Genomic DNA, 23695 nt, shown 5'->3' with positions numbered 1-23695 from the left:
GATGCCTGTTTATTCCCAACAGGGACTCCTCCCTCTTCTTAGGAAATGCTGGCCTGAACAAGTTGTACTCTGCTCAGTTAGGAAATGTACACATGGGATGTATTTAGTGTGTATTTAGAAGCTCCGGGAGGCAGAACAACATCCTGAAGGGAAATCCTCTAACTTTGCTCCAAATGACAAGCCCCCTGGATTGCCATTCTGGATATCACTTTCTCTGATTGTTTAATGGTCAGTATGAAACTGGGAAGAAGTCAGAGTTCAAAACTCAGGACACAGATCTGAGTTGTCCCAGATAGGGGTGCAGATAATAGTTGTCCAAGATTTTCAAAGTAACTTCAAAAAGAATAAAACAACTTTATGTCCATGCTCCCTGATTTTTTTGCGGAAACTCACATATTATTAAACACATGCCTTGATCCTGACAGATCCCACCTGCATCTGTGTAACCGTCCTGTCTGGCAGCAATGGGCATCTCCCTCTCTGGCTATCAGACCTCCGGAGGGAAGCTGACATGTCTGGCAGTGAAAGAAAACTTCTAAAGGAATCTGTGTCTGCAGAGCCTGGCTGGCTGATCTAAATTTCAGTCCTGTAGAGAGATGGGAACACTCCAGATCAGAGGCTAATGACCTCTCACTGACTAAGTGCTGCTCTCTGGAACAGCCATATTTACTCCCTCTGTGTCAGAACTAAACCTTGTGATAATAGAGTCTATTCACTTAGCAGACAACCAGCTTCATTCCAGAAGCTAAGATGCCAGCAGATAACATCGTGATCCTGTGGAGAAGCTCCCTGATCTCAATGATGCATCTGCCTCCCTGAGGTTCCCACCCCTGCATTTTCATCTTGCCTTGATTTGTGACTTTGTTTGGTTAGGCTACCAAGTTTTCATGAAACTGCTTCCACACTAGAATATGCAATTTGAGTAACCTAAATCTGTGTTCTCAGATCCTGTCACTCAAAATTGTTCTTATAAAGTATCTGTTATTCCCTTTAGGATGAGAGCTGTGGTATTTGTGTCAACAGTGTGGTCAAACTCAGCAGGCTGGTGTTTGGTCAAAAGCTGTTGTCCCCAAAATGATGGAGGTGCTGGTCCTAACAAGAAGGATTTTTGGCTGAGTAAACAGTAGCTTAAGATCTCTGTGTTCCAGAGAAGCAGATCACCCAAGGTGCATTTCTGTTTATCAGGAACCATCCTAACCTTCTCAAAAAACAACTGCTACATCAGGTACAGACACCCAGTTCCCTTCAATCCAACAAACTGAATCAGCTCAAATTTCCCTACCCCACTGTCATAAAAAAGTGTCTTTTTCTGCCATTTTGCTTATTTTCTCTGCCACCCCAGAGAGAGAAACCTTGATAGTTTAATCCTCAATGAATCTTTGTATCTCCCCACACTGGCTTCTTACATTTGGTTCTGTAATCATGGAGAGAGCACTGGGCACCTTGGAAAGGGCCCTATCCACCCTACCTGAATAGAAGTGTCTATGTTTTGACACTCCTGTGTGCCAATCACTTGCTTCTGCTGCCTCCTGCCACTCCCCCGGCCACGCACCCTCCACCTAGTTCAAGTCTAAATTTTAGAGTCTGCCTTTCCAGTTGTTTCTCTTCTCTACTGGCCAGATGTATGTCAACTTGACACCATCTATAGCCATGTGAGAGGAGGGAACCCCGATTGAGAAAATGCCTCCATCAATGTGGACTACAGTTGTGGGAATTCTGCCATTCAGTCCAATGACCAATTGTATGGAGGGTTTTTTTTTTTTTTTTTTGGTCCAATGGGTGTTGTCTTTTCTCAAGATGTGTGAGCCCTTAAGAACTGTGGGGAAATGGTACTGCCCACTCTTGGGCTGGTCGGAGCAGAGAGTGAGGGCCAGAAGAGCATGGCTTGCAGTTCGTTTCTCATCGCACTTGAGCGGAATGGCAGGACATCAGCAGCTGAACCAGTGGCTCCACTTCAGCTTTGTTCTGTGTCATGAGTGGACCTCATTGATTTCACACGGTAATAAACCTGATTTGAACCCAGAATTCTGTCCTGCAATACCTGGCACCCAGTGTGTTAATGGCTAGAGGCAATCCCTTTCTAGAGAAGATAGGGGAATATGACATATTAATGAAGGGGAAAAGGGTAGATTATTACAATGAAAAGAAAAGATAGATTATTGCATCTACTTTATGCAAAAAAACAAATGTTAATCTCAAATATTTTACATTGGTTTGAATTTTAGGTTATTGATACAACTTTAAAGTCAATTTTGTTACACAGTATGTATTTTTACTCTTTTTTAAGGTTATGTTTATGCAGCTAATTTAAACATGTGATGTATAATTATAAAGCCCAGATTAATAGTCATCTATAATAGTCAAATTTATAGCCATATTAATTAGGTTTTCTAGGTATACAAAGATATATTTCAATTAGAAACCTTGTGTCTATTAACTTAGCAGACAAGTAACTTGAATCCCAAAACTAAGGAATGCCAGCAGATAACATCTTGAGCCTGTGGAGAAGCTGTCCCAATTGATGCACCTGCCTTCCTGAGCAGCCCTTTCAGTGCGCCAGAGAGATTTCCCGTGATAAGTTGTGAGAGGATTGGGGGTTAGCTCAGCGGTAGGGGATTGCCCAGAAAACACTAGATATTGTATCAGTTTATAGCACCAGAGGAAAAAGAAAGTCACGAGAGCAAACTTGGACATGGAAGCTCCAGCACGTGTCAAGTCTTCAGCCAACAGAATGACTCACAATATGCCCTGAGGAAGAACCACCCAACCTGGCTCCTCATGGGTGCCTAACACTGTGAGATATTTCATGTTTTTTCAAGTTGTATGTTTATTTGGGGGCAATTAATTCTGCATCACCAGATATGTGACAAGACCAGTCCTCTCCCTCTTAGTCCTTAGGACCAAGGGATAGAGTAAGGACAGACAAGTCAGAAGACAACCTGCAGGCTCTCACTGAAATGACGAAGGGAGTCCTTCACGCTCTGACTCCATCTTGTGTTTCCTCACAGATTTCTCAGTCCCCACCACAGTCAAGTCTGCCATCACATGTACTTGGAGTCCAGGGACATGTCCATGGTGCACAGGATAGATCAAATAACTAACAGAAATCACAATAAATAAGAAACTATAACTCAAAATTGTGATTGAAATAGTAACTCTGCTCTGTCAGGGAAAAACAATTCAAATTAATTTGACCTACACCTAACTTGTTTGTAAATTATGATATTTGTAAATTTTTCCTTTAAACATGCTGTGTCCCTAAGCTAGGGCAACTACAGACTTTTTGGAGGCATAAGCTTATTTTTGGTCTCATCATTAATAAAAGTACTTAAACCATGAATTGGCTTAATATTATTGATTTCTGTAACTATCTCATGAGGATCATTTCAACACCACAGCAGTGTCTCTCAGCAGATTCTTTCTTAGGCAGAAGCCCCTCTTTCTGATCTTCTTTCTCTCTCCCCACAGAGACAATGATGGCCACCACTGTTGCTCTGTCCTTCATGCTTAAGACCTTGTTGCATCCTCAGAGCCCCTGCTGAGGTGAGCCCCATTGTTGACTGTCTACTCTGAAGGATCCCAGGACCAGACACTAGTCAATGCTGAATCAATGCAGGAGTGTGATCCTGACCAGCTGGATGGTGTCCATTCTGTCAGTCACCGCAGCTTTGGTCCCTGCTGACCCATACCCAGCCTGGCTATGAGGACACACTGATGTAACAGCTGAGGAACCATACGGCCGTCCTGGTGGTGTGAAAGATGGCTTTGTTATCCAACTGTTTCGGTTATAAGAATTCCATGCACAGGCACCTGAGCTGTAGACATTTCTTCCCATCTTGGGAGTTGTCTCCTCACACTCACAGTACTGGGGAACCAAACCTTCACATATATAAGCCAACCCAGTATTCCACCACTAAGCTAACTCCATAGCCCTCTTCTCTTTCTCCTTGAGTATTTACTTTGTGTGGTTCCGTGTGATTGTGAATGTGTATGTGTGCATCCATGTTTACATCCACATGAAGGTCAGAGGTCAACTTCAACTGTCATTCTTCCTCCATCTTGGTTTTCGGATAAGGTGTCTCCATAGGCATGGACCATTGAATTGTCAAGGCTGTCTCTCCAGGGAGCCCCGGGACCCAGCTGTGTCCACCCCAGAGCTGGGACCACAAGTTCATGCGATCATAGTTGGTTTTTTTTTTACCTCAGGGAATAAACTCAGATCCTCCTGCATGTGGGACCAGCACTTTACCCACGTGGCCATGTCCTCAGTCCTCATTCCCTTGATAGTGTCTTTAGATACACAAAACTTGACTTGCCTCAGGCCCAAAGCAAAGCCATCAGACCCCGGCCTGAACTCACTGAAATTGTTAATCAAAGCAAACCTTTGCTTCCCTCAGTGGGTTATCTCAGATGTGTTTTCACAGAGACAAAGGGCAATCTGACACACCTCTCTATCTACTGTCTGCACTGTGGCCTCAGTAACAACAACAGAGAACAGATGGAGGGAATCCAGCTGGGTGACAGCTCAGCGTCCTCACAGAAGGCCCTGGAGTAGGCTGTGACAGTTTTAGGGTGAGAAAGCTCAGTGAGGATCTGTAGTTCATGCAGTTCACAGTGGTTCCCCCTTGGGATGCTGGCATCTGGTGTAGTTACATTACATACTCTGTCCTGGCCTTAGTTTGGATCACAGGTCTCTAAACTCACTACTGTAAACAAGCTGCATATTTTGTACTAGTAGTAAGGTATAGGCTGGGAATGAATGCTCTGTACTGCACATCTCCTATAGCCTGCTTAGAAAGTTACTATAGCAAACCTTCCTGGATTGAGGATTAGTCTCTGAAAGAGATGTTGCTGCCATTCTGGGTGAGCATGGCTACCGTGGGTTCTGATGATGCACAGTGGCTGGCATTGTTCACTGCAGGGAGGTCACTCTCAATCCCTGGTGGCAGCTGCCTCAGTGCCCTCCTGGGCTGTGCCAACCACATAATACCTGGAGCGATAAGTGCTCTTCCCATGCTTTAATATTGGAGTGGGATTCTGATGTGAGTGATGGGGTGGGAGGAAGAGGCAGCCTGACCATTCTACTACTACTCTTCTCTCTTCCACAGTGCTTCATGGTTGATATTCTCTGATTATTGATGTTTAGACATGAGACCTTGGTAATTACCTCTGACAAGTAATTTGGCCAAGATCATATATGTCAGCCTTTTTTATGATTAAAAATTTTTCTATTCACTTCACATACCAACCACAGATCCCCCTCTTCCCTCCTCCCACCACTCAGTTTCCCCCCAACCCACCCTTCATGCCTACATTTCCCAAGTCAAGGTCTCCCATGGGGAGTCAGCAGAGCCTGACACACTCAGCTGAGGCAGGTCCACACCCCTTTACCCACACCAAGTCTGTGCAAGGAGTTACACCAGAGGCACTGGGCTCCAAAAAGCCTGCCCATGTACCAGGGATGGATCCTGATCCTCCTGCTGGGGGTCCCCCAAACAGTTCCAGCTAAGCAACTGTCTCCCATATCCAGAGAGCCTTGTCTAGTCCTATGGGGGCTCCACAGCTATCAGTCCACAGTTCATGGCTTCCACTAGTGTGGCTGGTCATTTCTGCACATTTTCCCATCATGATCTCGATGTCCCCTGCCCACAGAATCCCTCCTCTGTCTCATTGATTGGATTCCTGGAGCTCAGCCTGTCACCCAGCCAGGGGTCTCTGCATCTGCTTCCATCAGTCACTGGATGAAGTCTCTATGATGACAGTTAGGGTATTCACTAGTCCGGTCACCAGAGTAGACCAGTCCAGGCACCCTCTTGACCACTGCCAGTAGTCCAAGGTGGGGTCAGTCATCCTTGTGGATTCCTGAGAACTTCCCTGGCACTGTGCCTCTTCCTATTCCTATGATGTCTTCCCTTATCATGGTATCTCTTTCCTTGCTCTCCCACTCTGTCCCTGTTCTAGCTTGATCCTCCTGTATCTTTATGTTCTCATCCCCCATTCTTTGCCATCCATTACCCCCCCCCACACACACACACTCCTAGTTTGCTCATGTAGATCTTATCTATTTCTCTTACACTGGGCTATCTATGTGTCCCTTGTAGACTCCTCCTTGTTAGCTAGCTTCTCTGGAGCTCTGGGTTGTAGTCTGGTTATCCTTTGCCTTACATCTGGTATCCACTTATGAGTGAGTACATACTGTGTTTGTCCTTTTGAGTCTGGGTTACCTCACTCAGGATGATATTTTCTAGTTCCATCTATTTGGTTGCATATTTCATGATATCATTTTTTTTTTCTGCCGAGTAGTATTCCATTGTGTATATGTGTCACATTTTTCTCTATCCATTCTTTGGTTGAGAGGCATCTAGGTTGTTTCCAGGTTCTGGCTATTATGCAAAATACTGTTATGAACATAGCTGAGCATGTGTCCTTGCCGTAAGATTGAGCACTCCTTGGATATATGCCCAAGAGTGGTATAGCTGGGTACTGAGGTAGATTGATTCCCATTTTTCTGAGAAACTGCCATACTGATTTCCAGAGTGGCTGTACAAATTTGCATTCCCCAAAACAGTGGAGGAGTGTTCCCCTTGCTCCACATCTTCTCCAACATAAGTTGTCTTCAGTGTTTTTGATCATAGCCATTCTGACAGGGGTAAAATGGTATCTCAGTCATTTTGATTTGCTTTTCCCTGAAAACTAAGGATGGTGAGCAATTCCTTAAATGTCTTTCAGCCATTTGAGTTTCTTCTGTTAAGAATTCTCTGTTAAGCTCTCTAACCCATTTTTGCATTGGATTGTTTGAGTTGTTTATATATTTTGGCGATCAGCACTCTGTCTGATGTGGGGTTAGTGAAGATCTTTTCCCATTCTGTAGGCTATTATTTGGAATAAAGGAAAGCATCTTCAACAAATGGAGCTGCAATAACTGGATGTTGACATGTAGAAAACTTCCAATAGATCAATATCTGTGGCCATGTACAAAACTCACGTCAGAGTGAATCAAAGACCTCATAAATCCAGTTACACTGAACGTCACAGAAGAGAAAGTAGGAAATAGTCTTGAACTCATTGGCACAGGAAATCGCTTCCTAAATGTAACACCAGTAGCACAGACACTGAGAGCAATAATTAATAAATGGGACTTCCTGAAACTGAAAAGATTTTGTAGGGCAAAGGACATGGTCAATAAGACCAAATGACAGCCTACAGAATGTCAGATTATTATTAGACCTGATGGGCCATGTTGCAAAGCCTGGAAGGAAACATATTGTGCAGTGTTTTTAAGACTACCACTCCACCCCACCTCACTCCACTTCACTCCTCCCCCCCACCTCATCAACCACACAGCCACTTACTGTTGATAAATTTCTATAAGGTGACTGTTCAAAATGTAGAAACCCCTGAGCTAAACATGGAGTTCCCAGGCCTTCAACCTTAGTAAACTGCAGTTTACAGGTCCTTCCATTACCCCTCCACACTCCATTACATCCATTGAAAGCTGGACCTGTCCCTGTAGGGAGTTCATCACCACGGCAATGTTTGATGGCCAAGAAGTGAGAGAATCTTCAGTCCCCAGGGAATGATGAAAAGTGAATCCTGATATCTAGGTCCTAGACTCCCATAAGAGGTGGACTCAGACTTTGTCCACAAGTTCCAGACACAGATCTGGTCAGCTTGAGATGCATTCAGCACCAGGCTCCTTATACACCTGCACTGAATCCAGGAAATTTGTTGGGATACAGCTGGGGCGTGTCAGTGCCCATGGAGTGCTGGTAGTGCCTCAGGACCTGCCCTGCTACATGTTGGAAAGATGGTTGGACATTTGTTGGCTTTCAATAGATGGGTACCCTTTTTGTCCCAGTTCACATCCTTCAGAGAATGTTATCCCAGTGATCACTGGGGAAGTGGATTCTTTCAGGACCTCACCAGGCTGCAATTCTCTGCTGATCTCATATCCACCTGTCAAGAGTTTCCTTAGGATCCTTAAGACACAATTAAGTCTCTAACTAAATGTTCAACTTTCCCTCTCTGTACAGGCTGCTGGCTGTGTTTCCAGGCTCAGAGGATTCTCAATGATTACCAGGTACCCTGACCCAAATTTCTAGGCCTCCTATTCTCCTTCTGCATCAACCCACCAAGAAAGCTCATATCTTGATCTGAATCATCAACTCTCCTCTCCAGCTGAAAAATCCCTCAATGATAACCCGACCTCTGAACTACTCAGTTTTCTGCATTGTAACCACACAAAGTAACTTGCCTAAAACACCAATTAACCCCTTGGATGCTCCCTGTGGCTCTGAGGAACTTCAGAATCCTCCCAGAGCCAGGCTGTTGGCCATCATGTGTCTGTAATTGCTTCTTTCTCCCCACCACCCTTCTGTTGTGTTTTCCCAAAGACTCACTTCCCCTCAGATTCATAGAAATGCCTCCATTACTGGGAACCCTGCCCAAGACATTTTTCTGGTCATGTGATGACCTCTCACCCTCTTCTGACCTCAACACATAGGTCACATGAAGCATATGTGCTTTTTTGAGCTCTTTATGAAGTATCGAGAGCCTTGTTTTATGATCCACCTGCACACCACCATGGTGATGCCTGTGCACAGATCCCCATTTGGTAAAAACTGTTCCTCTGGCATCAGGACACTTGAAGCACATCCCACCAATCATAATGTCTAGCTGTGAGGTCATGGGAAATGACTAAGAGTCTCTGTGCCTCAGTTTCCTCATCCATAATAAGGACTGATAATAATATGAGGATCAGAGGTCCATCACAGGAGTCACAGAGTATGAGTGACAATCTCTACTACACTGTGGTCACTAGATGGCACACCACTGCCAACAGGTGCTGAGTGAATTATATTTTTATTGATCCTTTGCTCCAAACCCTGCACTTTGGGTGATGAAGGTGGAGATGTCTATCATGTTAGGGTCATCAGTTGCCAACCTAGAAAATGGGTACTGTGCCCTAAATAGGAGTGCTGGGGAAAAGGAGCTGGTCTGACCAATAAGCCCCTCAAAATGAGTGAAGGCTCCAACAGTGGGCCAGATATGTGCAAGGCCAGCATCTGCAGCAAAGGGCTGTGGGTGGCAGAGTCGAGGGCCTGGAGGAAGGAAAGCACAAGGCAAGAACTTGTCTCCAGGAGGCACCAGATGCAGGAGTGAGATTCGGTGCAGCAGCTTCCCTTCTCAGTCCTGGTCCTGGTCCTCATGGATTGGCCTGTGAGCTTGCATGACCCCATCAAGGCTATGGAAGCTGGAGGCGGATGTGTCTAGAGACTATACTGGGACTGAACCTACTTGATAGTGCCCACATTTGGGGTACAGTCCAATACAGGTGAGTGAGCAGGGAGAGGGCATAAAGATAGATTCCAGGTTCAGAAAAATGATCAGGTGCTCCCAAGAGGCCTGAGAGCCTGTCACTCACAGTCCAAGGCTCCTGTGTATGTAGGAGTCATGGAGCTAGACAAGGTCACTGTCCAAACCAGGTATACAAAGCCAATCAGAACATGAAGTTCAGGATGTACACATCCATATGCAGGCTTCTGCCTGGGCTCCTGAGCAGAAGCCTCTCCACTTGGGAAGCTCTAACCTCACTTAGGATTGGAGATTTTGGCCAGAAAGAGGGTTGTCTGAGTATCTGTTTCAGAGATGAACATCAGGAATGGCCTGTCGAAATGGACTGTCATAGATATAAAATTTGCACAACAAAGGACCTCTTTGAATCCTGTGGCAGCAGCTGCTTCTGTGCCTGTCTCAGCTACATCCAGCACAGCTTTGTGGACCACCTGTAAGAGAAAGACATCACTCACTAAAGAGCAGGGAAGGCAGGGGAGGAGATTCCTGGAGCAAGTATTTGCTGCTGGCCTCAGCTGCTGGTGAAGTTGTTTGTTCCTACAGCGAGCTTTACCCCTTGTGTTTCCAAGTCTCTGCTCAGGGTGTGAGATGAGGCATGCCCTGGGTCTGCTTAGTCTTTGAGAGTCTGTGTTGCCCTCAAACTCACTACAAACAGGAAGATGGCTGTAGGCAATGCCAGTCCTCACTCCACAGGCAGCTTCTCAGGAGACCCACAGTGAACAGCATCCCTGTGTCCTGGAAGCAAGTGCAGGTTTTGGCATCCCTCCTGCTCCAGATCCTTGGTACATACAACCACAATGCACTGGGCATGGCTTCTCTTCATTAAACTGTCATGTCCTATTTGCACAGATTTGCACCCAGGGGTCAGAGTTGGCACTGTACGGACAAGAGACATTGCCTGACTCTACATCAGGGAATGTAGTTTGGGGTCCTAAGGCATCTTCTCCCCTCCTCTTTAGCTTTTCATTACAACTGCCAATCATCTGCTGATTTTTCCTTTACTGCTTCTATTCTGTGTGCTAGTCAGGAAGTACTGGATCAGCTCTGCAGTGAAGAAGCTGAGGCTTAAATGCTTTGCCCTGCAGTGGATTGTGAGTGTTATCTGCACTGTAGCACAGGATGGTGTCTATGGTGCTCTAAGACTACACACAGGCTCTTTCTGCCTTGGACTTCTGGGTGAGATTATGTTCAAAGGAGAGAGGAGGGACTGGCTGCATGCTCTCCAGCAGGAGTGTCTAGGCTGTAAAACAACTCTCCCAGGATGAAGGAATTTCACAATGCGGGCTTTCTCCCACGTTTACCATCTCCCCTGGCCACCTGGCCTGCACCATACATATACTGGCACCCAGTTAGAACCATCCAGTGTTTCTTGACTAACCTGAGAGACTCTCAAGTCCTTGGCCCCTGTGATCCCAGACAGGTCAGCCTGTTCGGAGAAGACTTCCCTGATGCCTAACTCTGGAAGGATTTTCTCCAGGCTGTAGTCAGTAGAGATGGAGAACTTGGGCATGTAGAGCTCATCAATCTTCCTGAGATTAAAATGAGAAATGTAAGAATCACTGGACTCTCTTGCCAGATCAATCCACCATTTTGCTAGGGCACCTCTCCACAGATGCCCTCACACTAGAGTGCAGCCCTCTTTCCATCCATCCTAGACCACTTGATTTTGCTTTCCTAATGCATGAACTAACCATCAATGTCTGAGAGTTTATAATAAAGGGGCAGGCGATGAGGCTTGGTACTAGCTGTTGGTTCTCTTACCAAGAATGCTTTTCTCCCACAAAATGCATTTCTCCCTGTCATGTGGACCCTCAGACTTCATCTAATGATCACTCTTTTTAAAATTGCTCACTGCATCTGACCACTGGTTTCCTTCCCCGTGGACATTCCCTTTTAACATCACTGCTGCTTGTTTTTTAACTTGTCAAATGATGATTAATTGTATTTTCAATCATCTACTTTTTCTTCCTCAGTTTTAAAGTGAGCCCAAGATCATAAGAAATTATATGCTTGAGTTTCTGATACCCTTTCAGGGTTTAAATTCAAGCACAGCACATAGCATGTCTTCAAGTCATCATCCCATGAATGGTGAATGAATGAGTGACGAGGGGATGAGATGGCTACACAGGGCACAGCTGATTCTCAGAGCTGATCTCATCTCAACCTCACTTCCCTCTGCCTTCCAAACCCATTCAGGATTCCTGTAGTTACAGCCTGTTAGACACAGAGGGGTCCTCAGCTCCTGTTCTACCTGATCTCATCTTGTGAACAACACAAATGGCAATAAAAATCTGTCCAAAAACCACTGAGTTGGGTGTGGGGAAACTCACCTTGAATCCACATGTCTCTGTTGACTCTCCAACCATTATACTGTGTGCTAGTGAGACTCTTAGGTACAGGGACACTGGGCTAACAGCAGTATGGGGAGCCAGATCAGCTCTAGGTACTTTGGACACACACCTGGGCCTCAGAGAGTCCTTCCATTTCTTCAGGGTCTCTGGTTGCAAGCTGGCTTCCACCTGGTGCATCCTGCCTTCATCAGGGAGGATGAACAGGGCACTGGCATTCCCTATGTATTTTAGCTCCACCACAGAGCAGGACAGCTCCTCATCCCGGAAGTAGGGTGTGGTCAGGTCTTCAATGTTCATCATGGGCACCCTCACAGACCTCTTCTTGTCCAGATGAAACTCAGATTCGAATGTGTCATGAGGATCAAATGGTCTCTTCCATTTCCCTAAATGTGGTGCAGGACGTCAGAATGTAACAGCACAGGAGAGACACCACCTCCTCCCAATTTCCTGAGTCAAAATAGCAATCAATCCATTTTCACCAAAAGAGAGTGTAGTATCTCTTGGTGGCTACATAGTCTGGATTAGAAAGAAACCTTGCCAGATGCAGAACTACGAATGAGAAGAGATCCATAGGATTGGTTTGGAAAGAGAAACTCAAATCTGAAGCCTGGGTATTTGAGGGACCTGAGAAACAATCTGGAGTCTCAGAGTGGGGTGATTTAGAGGGAAATGTGAGTGAAAGTAGAGAGACCAGTGCCTGGGGAGAGTTGGGGATCCCTTCTTCCTCAGGAAGAACCCTGTCTAGAAGGCAGTTGTTTGGGGACAGATTTGAAGGAAACAGGAAGAGACTGAACCTCCAGGCAGTGATCTGTTGATAGTGCTCCTCAATGTGAACAAACAAATGGAAGGTTGAGCCCAGAGCCAAGAGTGGGCTTAGACTCAAGCTCCGGGGACCTGTAACTTCTAGATTTGGATTAAGAGGATCCTATATTAGGTTGACTAAGACATGAGTAATGAGTCCTCTTCTCCCCCATTGGCCATGTTCACCTCCATGAATCACAGATATCCAGCCCAGGCTTTGTGCACATCCCAAGTGCATGTGACCATCTACAATACACCCTGGGGGACTTGGTACTTTGACAACTTCTTGGGCTCAGGATGCAGCTGCATAAACATACAACTCCTCCTCACTGCCAAGCAGCCCTGGAGCTTGGGTTCTGGGCTCAGCAAGAGAGCTTCGCCCTGCAGTAATCCTCCAGCTGCTCACTCTGCTTTCCTTCTCTTCAGTGCAGAGCTGCTCTGGCTCTATCCTGAACAAATATCCTCTGTCCTCCTATCCTCTTCTGTCCATGGCAAATTGGTTTTCTGTCTAGAGTCTCAGAGCCTGTCCTCCTCTGCCTTAAACTGTCCCGTGTCCAGCCTCTAGGTCTAGCCACTTCAGGATTTTCTCAGGAATTGTTTTGTGGGCTATTGCCTCAATTCCTGGTCTCTATCAGGCAGGTTTTTGGAGTGTGGGCTCTGGATGTCCACCGCAAAACCCTTACCCAATGCAATTCCAGGCCAGTTTCTCAAATCACTAGCTCCCTACCTCCAGATTCCCTGGCTCAGGAGTGAGTGTTGTGCACTGTGACCTCCCAGGCTGCCAGGCTATTATTTTTACAAAAGCAAAATTCCATAAAGCAGCCAGACGCTGAACACAAAGCACTGCATGGCTGGTCTTTCTTCTCACTAATGCTTTCCCCCAGTCTCTGCTTTTCCACACCCATGTCCAGCTTGATGCAGAAAGGATCAGGGGAGAGGTCCTGCATCCGAATGCATGAAGGGTCTTCACTAGCTATTGCACACGTTACATTCTCCTTAAGATTGGGTAGCCAGGCCCCTAGATAAAAAGTCTCCAGACCACCTGGACCCTCCTAGGGACAGAGGCTTTCCAGTAGGGATAGCACCTTCTACAGGACAGAGTAGAAATGCTGGATTGGGCGTAATGAGGGACTCTGTCTCTGCAGGAGCAGCCATGGCTTCTCCCGACTCAGGGAAGACTGGACAAGCAAGCAATCCATTCTGCTAGTCACTAAGTTTAAGTCAGTCAAATTGATCCCACTTAGGCTGAGAGCTCAGAGTTTCTGTTTAGTAAGTACTAGGAACCTCAACCATCATCCAGAAAACCACAGAGGAGAGGTAAGGCCTGTTAGCAATAAGAAGTTAGGCAGCCATGTCTCCAAGTCATTGTGCACCTCTTTTCCTGTGGTCAGTGAATGGACACAAGGTACCCAGGCAATACCCCCTCCATCCACCCAAGAAATAATGACCATCCTCGCCTTTAAAGTAGATGTAATTCACCAGTACCATTACTATGCTCTTATCCAGGTTAGAGATCAGTTCCTTGATCTTCCCCCGAGTCTGTTTCCTTACATAGTCATTGATGAGCTTTTTGGCCTCATGAGGATACTGGAAGTCAGCTGCAGAGGCCTCAGCCTGGTATAGTGCCCTTGCCTTCTCCTTGAACTCTGCCAGGATCTCTAAGTGCTTTTCAATAAACATGGCACTCCCTGTTCTGATCTGCACCTGGTCCCCTGGCTGGCTGAGCCTGTGGAGAAGGTGCCCAAAGCCCTGGTGGATGTCTGCCTCAGAGGTCTCTGTGAGATTGGACTTGAGACCTTCTAGAATCTCTTCCAGGGTTTTGCTCCTTGCTCCCAGGGTCAGGATGGCCAAGGCTGTTGAGATGCTGAACGGAGAGAAGACAATATTTTTATCTGGATTCTTCAAAGCCAGTTCCTTGTAGAGGCTGAAGGCGAAGTCGGTGTTGGTGGAGGTCAGTGTTAGATTGTCCACTGGTGTCCTGTTCTTTTGGTTTTCCTTGACTGCAGTGTCCCTTCTCAATGTACCATCTTGTTGGCAGAGGACATCGGGGCATATCTCAGCCATTAGTTTGTTCTCCTGGTTGAAATAAAAGATCCTTTTGTTTAGGAGGGTCACATGGTTCCCTGAGTACCTCCTTTTCTTCCCACTGTGTTCCTGCACTGTGTCCCTGCTCTTCTGCCCCCTTGAGGCCCTTGAGAATGTGCATGGGAGTTGCTCTGGACACTCAGATAGTAGTACCACAGCCTCTGTTCCCTTTTACTCCAGGAAGAAGTGCTGTTGCAGCAACCAGTATTCCTAACAGAGAAACAAGACCAAGAGGATTGAAGGGATTTGTCAGGATCACAAGATAAGGAAGAAAAGAACCTGAGCATGGATTCAAGCTTTGTGCAATCTGAAAATGTCTCTCCTCTCCTGGATTGGCTTAAGGACTCATGAGAAAGCAGGGGACCCCTTATTTTGCATTTGAGTCCTCACCCCATCAGCAATCTCTATTCCCAATTGAGGGAAGGAACCTAAGACCAGTTGTTCAGGACCCTGCCCACCCCAACCTCCAGCAGACATGTCTAAGAAATCTCACAGCCTTGGGCTGAATCTAGTGCTTGTTTATGGGAGTGTGAAGGATTAATTGGGGGCACCTCTGGAGACAACTGATGCAGTGACAAAGACTTGTGACACCTCTGAACAGATATTAGAAGAACCAATAGGGAGGTTTGTATCTCATATTGGAAGACTTCCTGATGGGAAGGAAATAGAAGAGTGTCTGTGTCTCTGACACCTGGACCATATTCCATTTTGTCTGTCAGGATGACTGTGTGGTGGTAGGAAGCAAAGGGGTAGACCTCTCTGGACAGCTTGTTAAGTGACCCAGGGTACACTTTTAGTAAAAGTGTGTGGCTTATTAGGAGTTTGTGGGTTTGGTGGGGAGTTTCCAGAGGACAATCTCCTTCTTACACCTTCTTGACTGGGGCACAAGCATCCTAAAAACTTCAGATGAAGATTTATGTTTATGGCAAACAATGCCACCCACCTTAGCCTCTGTCCATGTTGTAGATGAGTTCAGAGGAGAACATAGATGCTAAAGGAAGAGGAAGGTGAGGAGGAAAAACAGAGGAGAGAGGACACAGTCCTGCAAAGGTACCTTTTCTGTCTCCAGAGAGAAAGAGTCCTGGGCATTACCTGCAGAGCTGAAGTCCACTGCCAGCGCCTGTGATTGCTGAGTTCTGAGGTTCGGGGTGGCTGCCTGCCTGGTGTGTTGTTATCTCTACAAGCACACTGATGCCTGTTTATTCCCAACAGGGACTCCTCCCTCTTCTTAGGAAATGCTGGCCTGAACAAATTGTACTCTGCTCAGTTAGGAAATGTACACATGGGATGAATTTAGTGTGTATTTAGAAGCTCCGGGAGGCAGAACAACATCCTGAAGGGAAATCCTCTAACTTTGCTCCAAATGACAAGCCCACTGGATTGCCATTCTGGATATCACTTTCTCTGATTGTTTAATGGTCAGTGTGAAACTGGGAAGAAGTTGGAGTTCAAAACTCAGGACACAGATCTGAATTGTCCCAGATAGGGGTGCAGATAATAGTTGTCCAAGATTTTCAAAGTAACTTCAAAAAGAATAAAACAACTTTATGTCCATGCTCCCTGATTTTTTTGCGGAAACTCACATATTATTAAACACATGCCTTGATCCTGACAGATCCCACCTGCATCTGTGTAACCGTCCTGTCTGGCAGCAATGGGCATCTCCCTCTCTGGCTATCAGACCTCTGGAGGGAAGCTGCCTTGTCTGGCAGTGAAGCAAAACTCCTAAAGGAATCTGTGTCTGCAGAGCCTGGCTGGCTGATCTAAATTTCAGTCCTGTAGAGAGATGGGAACACTCCAGATCAGAGGCTAATGACCTCTCACTGACTAAGTGCTGCTCTCTGGAACAGCCATGTTTACTCCCTCTGTGTCAGAACTAAACCTTGTGATAATAGAGTCTATTCACTTAGCAGACAACCAGCTTCATTCCAGAAGCTAAGATGCCAGCAGATAACATCTTGATCCTGTGGAGAAGCTCCCTGATCTCAATGATGCATCTGCCTCCCTGAGGTTCCCACCCCTGCATTTTCATCTTGCCTTGATTTGTGACTTTGTTTGGTTAGGCTATCAAGTTTTCATGAAACTGCTTCCACACTAGAATATGCAATTTGAGTAACCTAAATCTGTGTTCTCAGATCCTGTCACTCAAAATTGTTCTTATAAAGTATCTGTTATTCCCTTTAGGATGAGAGCTGTGGTATTTGTGTCAACAGTGTGGTCAAACTCAGCAGGCTGGTGTTTGGTCAAAAGCTGTTGTCCCCAAAATGATGGAGGTGCTGGTCCTAACAAGAAGGATTTTTGGCTGAGTAAACAGTAGCTTAAGATCTCTGTGTTCCAGAGAAGCAGATCACCCAAGGTGCATTTCTGTTTATCAGGAACCATCCTAACCTTCTCAAAAAACAACTGCTACATCAGGCACAGACACCCAGTTTCCTTCAGTCCAACAGGCTGAATCAGCTCAAATTTCCCTACCCCACTGTCATAAAAAAGTGTCTTTTTCTGGCATTTTGCTTATTTTCTCTGCCACCCCAGAGAGAGAAACCTTGATAGTTTAATCCTCAATGAATCTTTGTATCTCCCCACACTGGCTTCTTACATTTGGTTCTGTAATCATGGAGAGAGCACTGGGCACCTTGGAAAGGGCCCTATCCACCCTACCTGAATAGAAGTGTCTATGTTTTGACACTCCTGTGTGCCAATCACTTGCTTCTGCTGCCTCCTGCCACGCACCCTCCACCTAGTTCAAGTCCAAATTTTAGAGTCTGCCTTTCCAGTTGTATCTCTTCTCTACTGGCCAGATGTATGTCAACTTGACACCATCTATAGCCATGTGAGAGGAGGGAACCCCGATTGAGAAAATGCCTCCATCAGTGGGGACTACAGTTGTGGGAATTCTGCCATTCAGCACAATGACCAATTGTATGGAGGGTTTTTTTTTTCTTTTTTTGTTCCAATGTGTGTTGTCTTTTCTCAAGATGTGTGAGCCCTTAAGAACTGTGGGGGAATGGTGCTGCCCATTGTTGGGCTGGTTGGAGCAGAGAGTGAGGGACAGAAGAGCATGGCTTGCAGTTCGTTTCTCATCGCACTTGAGCGAAATGGCAGGACATCAGCAGCTGAACCAGTGGCTCCACTTCAGCTTTGTTCTGTGTCATGAGTGGACCTCATTGATTTCACATGGTAATAAACCTGATTTGAACCCAGAATTCTGTCCTGCAATACCTGGCACCCAGTGTGTTAATGGCTAGAGGCAATCCCTTTCTAGAGAAGATAGGGGAATATGACATATTAATGAAAGGGAAAAGGGTAGATTATTACAATGAAAAGAAAAGATAGATTATTGCATCTACTTTATGCAAAAAAAACAAATGTTAATCTCAAATATTTTACATTGGTTTGAATTTTAGGTTATTGATACAACTTTAAAGTTAATTTTGTTACACAGTATGTATTTTTACTCTTTTTTAAGGTTATGTTTATGCAGCTAATTTAAACATGTGATGTATAATTATAAAGCCCAGATTAATAGTCATCTATAATAGTCAAATTTATAGCCATATTAATTAGGTTTTCTAGGTATACAAAGATATATTTCAATTAGAAACCTTGTGTCTATTAACTTAGCAGACAACTAACTTGAATCCCAAAACTAAGGAATGCCAGCAGATAACATCTTGAGCCTGTGGAGAAGCTGTCCCAATTGATGCACCTGCCTTCCTGAGCAGCCCTTTCAGTGCGCCAGAGAGATTTCCCGTGATAAGTTGTGAGAGGATTGGGGGTTAGCTCAGCGGTAGGGGATTGCCCAGAAAACACTAGATATTGTATCAGTTTATAGCACCAGAGGAAAAAGAAAGTGACGAGAGCAAACTTGGACATGGAAGCTCCAGCACGTGTCAAGTCTTCAGCCAACAGAATGACTCACAATATGCCCTGAGGAAGAACCACCCAACCTGGCTCCTCATGGGTGCCTAACACTGTGAGATATTTCATGTTTTTTCAAGTTGTATGTTTATTTGGGGGCAATTAATTCTGCATCACCAGATATGTGACAAGACCAGTCCTCTCCCTCTTAGTCCTTAGGACCAAGGGAGAGAGTAAGGACAGACAAGTCAGAAGACAACCTGCAGGCTCTCACTGAAATGACGAAGGGAGTCCTTCATGCTCTGACTCCATCTTGTGTTTCCTCACAGATTTCTCAGTCCCCACCACAGTCAAGTCTGCCATCACATGTACTTGAAGTCCAGGGACATGTCCATGGTGCACAGGATAGATCAAATAACTAACAGAAATCACAATAAATAAGAAACTATAACTCAAAATTGTGATTGAAATAGTAACTCTGCTCTGTCAGGGAAAAACAATTCAAATTAATTTGACCTACACCTAACTTGTTTGTAAATTATGATATTTGTAAATTTTTCCTTTAAACATGCTGTGTCCCTAAGCTAGGGCAACTACAGACTTTTTGGAGGCATAAGCTTATTTTTGGTCTCATCATTAATAAAAGTACTTAAACCATGAATTGGCTTAATATTATTGATTTCTGTAACTATCTCATGAGGATCATTTCAACACCACAGCAGTGTCTCTCAGCAGATTCTTTTTTAGGCAGAAGCCCCTCTTCCTGATCTTCTTTCTCTCTCCCCACAGAGACAATGATGGCCACCACTGTTGCTCTGTCCTTCATGCTTAAGACCTTGTTGCATCCTCAGAGCCCCTGCTGAGGTGAGCCCCATTGTTGACTGTCTATTCTGAAGGATCCCAGGACCAGACACTAGTCAATGCTGAATCAATGCAGGAGTGTGATCCTGACCAGCTGGATGGTGTCCATTCTGTCAGTCACCGCAGCTTTGGTCCCTGCTGACCCATACCCAGCCTGGCTATGAGGACACACTGATGTAACAGCTGAGGAACCATACGGCCTTCCTGGTGGTGTGAAAGATGGCTTTGTTATCCAACTGTTTGAGTTATAAGAATTCCATGCACAGGCACCTGAGCTGCAGACATTTCTTCCCATCTTGGGAGTTGTCTCCTCACACTCACAGTACGGGGGAACCAAACCTTCACATATATAAGCCAACCCAGTATTCCACCACTAAGCTAACTCCATAGCCCTCTTCTCTTTCTCCTTGAGTGTTTACTTTGTGTGGTTCCATGTGATTGTGAATGTGTATGTGTGCATCCATGTTTACATCCACATGAAGGTCAGAGGTCAACTTCAACTGTCATTCTTCCTCCATCTTGGTTTTCGGATAAGGTGTCTCCATAGGCATGGACCATTGAATTGTCAAGGCTGTCTCTCCAGGGAGCCCCGGGACCCACCTGTGTCCACCCCAGAGCTGGGAGCACAAGTTCATGCGATCATAGTTGGTTTTTTTTTACCTCAGGGAATAAACTCAGATCCTCCTGCATGTGGGACCAGCACTTTACCCACGTGGCCATGTCCTCAGTCCTCATTCCCTTGATAGTGTCTTTAGATACACAAAACTTGACTTGCCTCAGGCCCAAAGCAAAGCCATCAGACCCCGGCCTGAACTCACTGAAATTGTTAATCAAAGCAAACCTTTGCTTCCCTCAGTGGGTTATCTCAGATGTGTTTTCACAGAGACAAAGGGCTAACAGACACACCTCTCTATCTACTGTCTGCACTGTGGCCTCAGTAACAACAACAGAAAACAGATGGAGGGAATCCAGCTGGGTGACAGCTCAGCATCCTCACAGAAGGCCCTGGAGTGGGCTGTGACAGTTTTAGGGGGAGAAAGCTCAGTGAGGATCTGTAGTTCATGCAGTTCACAGTGGTTCCCCCTTGGGATGCTGGCATCTGGTGTAGTTACATTACATACTCTGTCCTGGCCTTAGTTTGGATCACAGGTCTCTAAACTCACTACTGTAAACAAGCTGCATATTTTGTACTAGTAGTAAGGTATAGGCTGGGAATGAATGCTCTGTACTGCACATCTCCTATAGCCTGCTTAGAAAGTTACTATAGCAAACCTTCCTGGATTGAGGATTAGTCTCTGAAAGAGATGTTGCTGCCATTCTGGGTGAGCATGGCTACCGTGGGTTCTGATGATGCACAGTGGCTGGCATTGTTCACTGCAGGGAGGTCACTCTCAATTCCTGGTGGCAGCTGCCTCAGTGCCTTCCTGGGCTGTGCCAACCACATGATACCTGGAGCGATAAGTGCTCTTCCCATGCTTTAATATTGGAGTGGGTTTCTGATGTGAGTGATGGGATGGGAGGAAGAGGCAGCCTGACCATTCTACTACTACTCTTCTCTCTTCCACAGTGCTTCATGGTTGATATTCTCTGATTATTGATGTTTAGACATGAGACCTTGGTAATTACCTCTGACAAGTAATTTGGCCAAGATCATATATGTCAGCCTTTTTTATGATTAAAAATTTTTCTATTCACTTCACATACCAACCACAGATCCCCCTCTTCCCTCCTCCCACCACTCAGTTTCCCCCCAACCCACCCTTCATGCCTACATTTCCCAAGTCAAGGTCTCCCATGGGGAGTCAGCAGAGCCTGACACACTCAGCTGAGGCAGGTCCACACCCCTTTACCCCACACCAAGTCTGTGCATGGAGTTACACCAGAGGCACTGGGCTCCAAAAAGCCTGCCCATGTACCAGGGATGGATCCTGATCCTCCTGCTGGGGGTCCCCCAAACAGTTCCAGCTAAGCAACTGTCTCCCATATCCAGAGAGCCTTGTCTAGTCCTATGGGGGCTCCACAGCCACCAGTCCACAGTTCATGGGCTTCCACTAGTGTGGCTGGTCATTTCTGCACATTTTCCCATCATGATCTCGATGTCCCCTGCCCACAGAATCCCTCCTCTGTCTCATTGATTGGATTCCTGGAGCTCAGCCTGTCACCCAGCCAGGGGTCTCTGCATCTGCTTCCATCAGTCACTGGATGAAGTCTCTATGATGACAGTTAGGGTATTCACTAGTCCGGTCACCAGAGTAGACCAGTCCAGGCACCCTCTTGACCACTGCCAGTAGTCCAAGGTGGGGTCAGTCATCCTTGTGGATTTCTGAGAACTTCCCTGGCACTGTGCCTCTTCCTATTCCTATGATGTCTTCATTTATCATGGTATCTCTTTCCTTGCTCTCCCACTCTGTCCCTGTTCCCAGCTCGATCTTCCTGTATCTTTATGTTCTCATCCCATTTTTTGCCATCTGTTACCCCCGCCCCCAAACACACACACTCCTAGTTTGCTCATGTAGATCTTATCTATTTCTATTACACTGGGCTATCTATGTGTTTCTTGTAGACTCCTCCTTGTTAGCTAGCTTCTCTGGAGCTCTGGGTTGTAGTCTGGTTATCCTTTGCCTTACATCTAGTATCCACTTATGAGTGAGTACATACTGTGTTTGTCCTTCTGAGTCTGGGTTACCTCACTCAGGATGATATTTTCTAGTTCCATCTATTTGGTTGCATATTTCATGATATCATTGTTTTTTTTGTTTTGTTTTGTTTTGTTTTTTTTCTGCCGAGTAGTATTCCATTGTGTATATGTGTCGCATTTTTCTCTATCCATTCTTTGGTTGAGAGGCATCTAGGTTGTTTCCAGGTTCTGGCTATTATGCAAAATACTGTTATGAACATAGCTGAGCATGTGTCCTTGCCGTAAGATTGAGCACTCCTTGGATATATGCCCAAGAGTGGTATAGCTGGGTACTGAGGTAGATTGATTCCCATTTTTCTGAGAAACTGCCATACTGATTTCCAGAGTGGCTGTACAAATTTGCATTCCCAAAAACAGTGGAGGAGTGTTCCCCTTGCTCCACATCTTCTCCAACATAAGCTGTCTTCAGTGTTTTTGATCATAGCCATTCTGACAGGAGTAAAATGGTATCTCAGTCATTTTGATTTGCTTTTCCCTGAAAACTAAGGATGGTGAGCAATTCCTTAAATGTCTTTCAGCCATTTGAGTTTCTTCTGTTAAGAATTCTCTGTTAAGCTCTCTAACCCATTTTTGCATTGGATTGTTTGAGTTGTTTATATATTTTGGCGATCAGCCCTCTGTCTGATGTGGGGTTAGTGAAGATCTTTTCCCATTCTGTAGGCTATTATTTGGAATAAAGGAAAGCATCTTCAACAAATGGAGCTGCAATAACTGGATGTTGACATGTAGAAAACTTCCAATAGATCAATATCTGTGGCCATGTACAAAACTCACGTCAGAGTGGATCAAAGACCTCATAAATCCAGTTACACTGAACGTCACAGAAGAGAAAGTAGGAAATAGTCTTGAACTCATTGGCACAGGAAATCGCTTCCTAAATGTAACACCAGTAGCACAGACACTGAGAGCAATAATTAATAAATGGGACTTCCTGAAACTGAAAAGATTTTGTAGGGCAAAGGACATGGTCAATAAGACCAAATGACAGCCTACAGAATGTCAGTCTATTATTAGACCTGATGGGCCATGTTGCAAAGCCTGGAAGGAAACATATTGTGCAGTGTTTTTAAGACCACCACTCCACCCCACCTCACTCCACTTCACTCCCCCCCCCACCTCATCAACCACACAGCCACTTACTGTTGATAAATTTCTATAAGGTGACTGTTCAAAATGTAGAAACCCCTGAGCTAAGCATGGAGTTCCCAGGCCTTCAACCTTAGTAAACTGCAGTTTACAGGTCCTTCCCTTACCCCTCCACACTCCATTACATCCATTGAAAGCTGGACCTGTCCCTGTAGGGAGTTCATCACCAAGGCAATGCTTGATGGCCAAGAAGTGAGAGAATCTTCAGTCCCCAGGGAATGATGAAAAGTGAACCCTGATATCTAGGTCCTAGACTCCCATAAGAGGTGGACTCAGACTTTGTCCACAAGTTCCAGACACAGATCTGGTCAGCTTGAGATGCATTCAGCACCAGGCTCCTTATACACCTGCACTGAATCCAGGAAATTTGTTGGGATACAGCTGGGGCATGTCAGTGCCCATGGAGTGCTGGTAGTGCCTCAGGACCTGCCCTGCTACATGTTGGAAAGATGGTTGGACATTTGTTGGCTTTCAATAGATGGGTACCCTTTTTGTCTCAGTTCACATCCTTCAGGGAATGTTATCCCAGTGATCACTGGGG

General features: G+C 45.6%; 1 protein-coding gene across 1 annotated transcript; it reads right to left on the bottom strand.

Moving 5' to 3' along the window:
• Window positions 1-8845: 8845 nt before the first annotated feature.
• On the bottom strand, window positions 8846-14570 carry LOC118595728 (serine protease inhibitor A3N-like). Its single transcript, XM_036206487.1, has 4 exons — window positions 13964-14570; window positions 11815-12088; window positions 10733-10883; window positions 8846-9785 (listed from the first exon to the last, which is right to left on the bottom strand). Exons 1-4 carry the CDS (start codon window positions 14568-14570, stop codon window positions 9591-9593), a joined length of 1227 nt encoding a protein of 408 aa, XP_036062380.1. The 3' UTR covers window positions 8846-9590.
• Window positions 14571-23695: the final 9125 nt, after the last annotated feature.

The sequence above is a fragment of the Onychomys torridus genome, chromosome 14 (assembly GCF_903995425.1).
Source record: "Onychomys torridus chromosome 14, mOncTor1.1, whole genome shotgun sequence".
Classification (NCBI taxonomy): domain Eukaryota; kingdom Metazoa; phylum Chordata; class Mammalia; order Rodentia; family Cricetidae; genus Onychomys; species Onychomys torridus.
The sequence above is the reverse complement of the archived record's forward strand: the minus strand, read 5'-3'. Positions and strand labels throughout refer to the sequence as shown.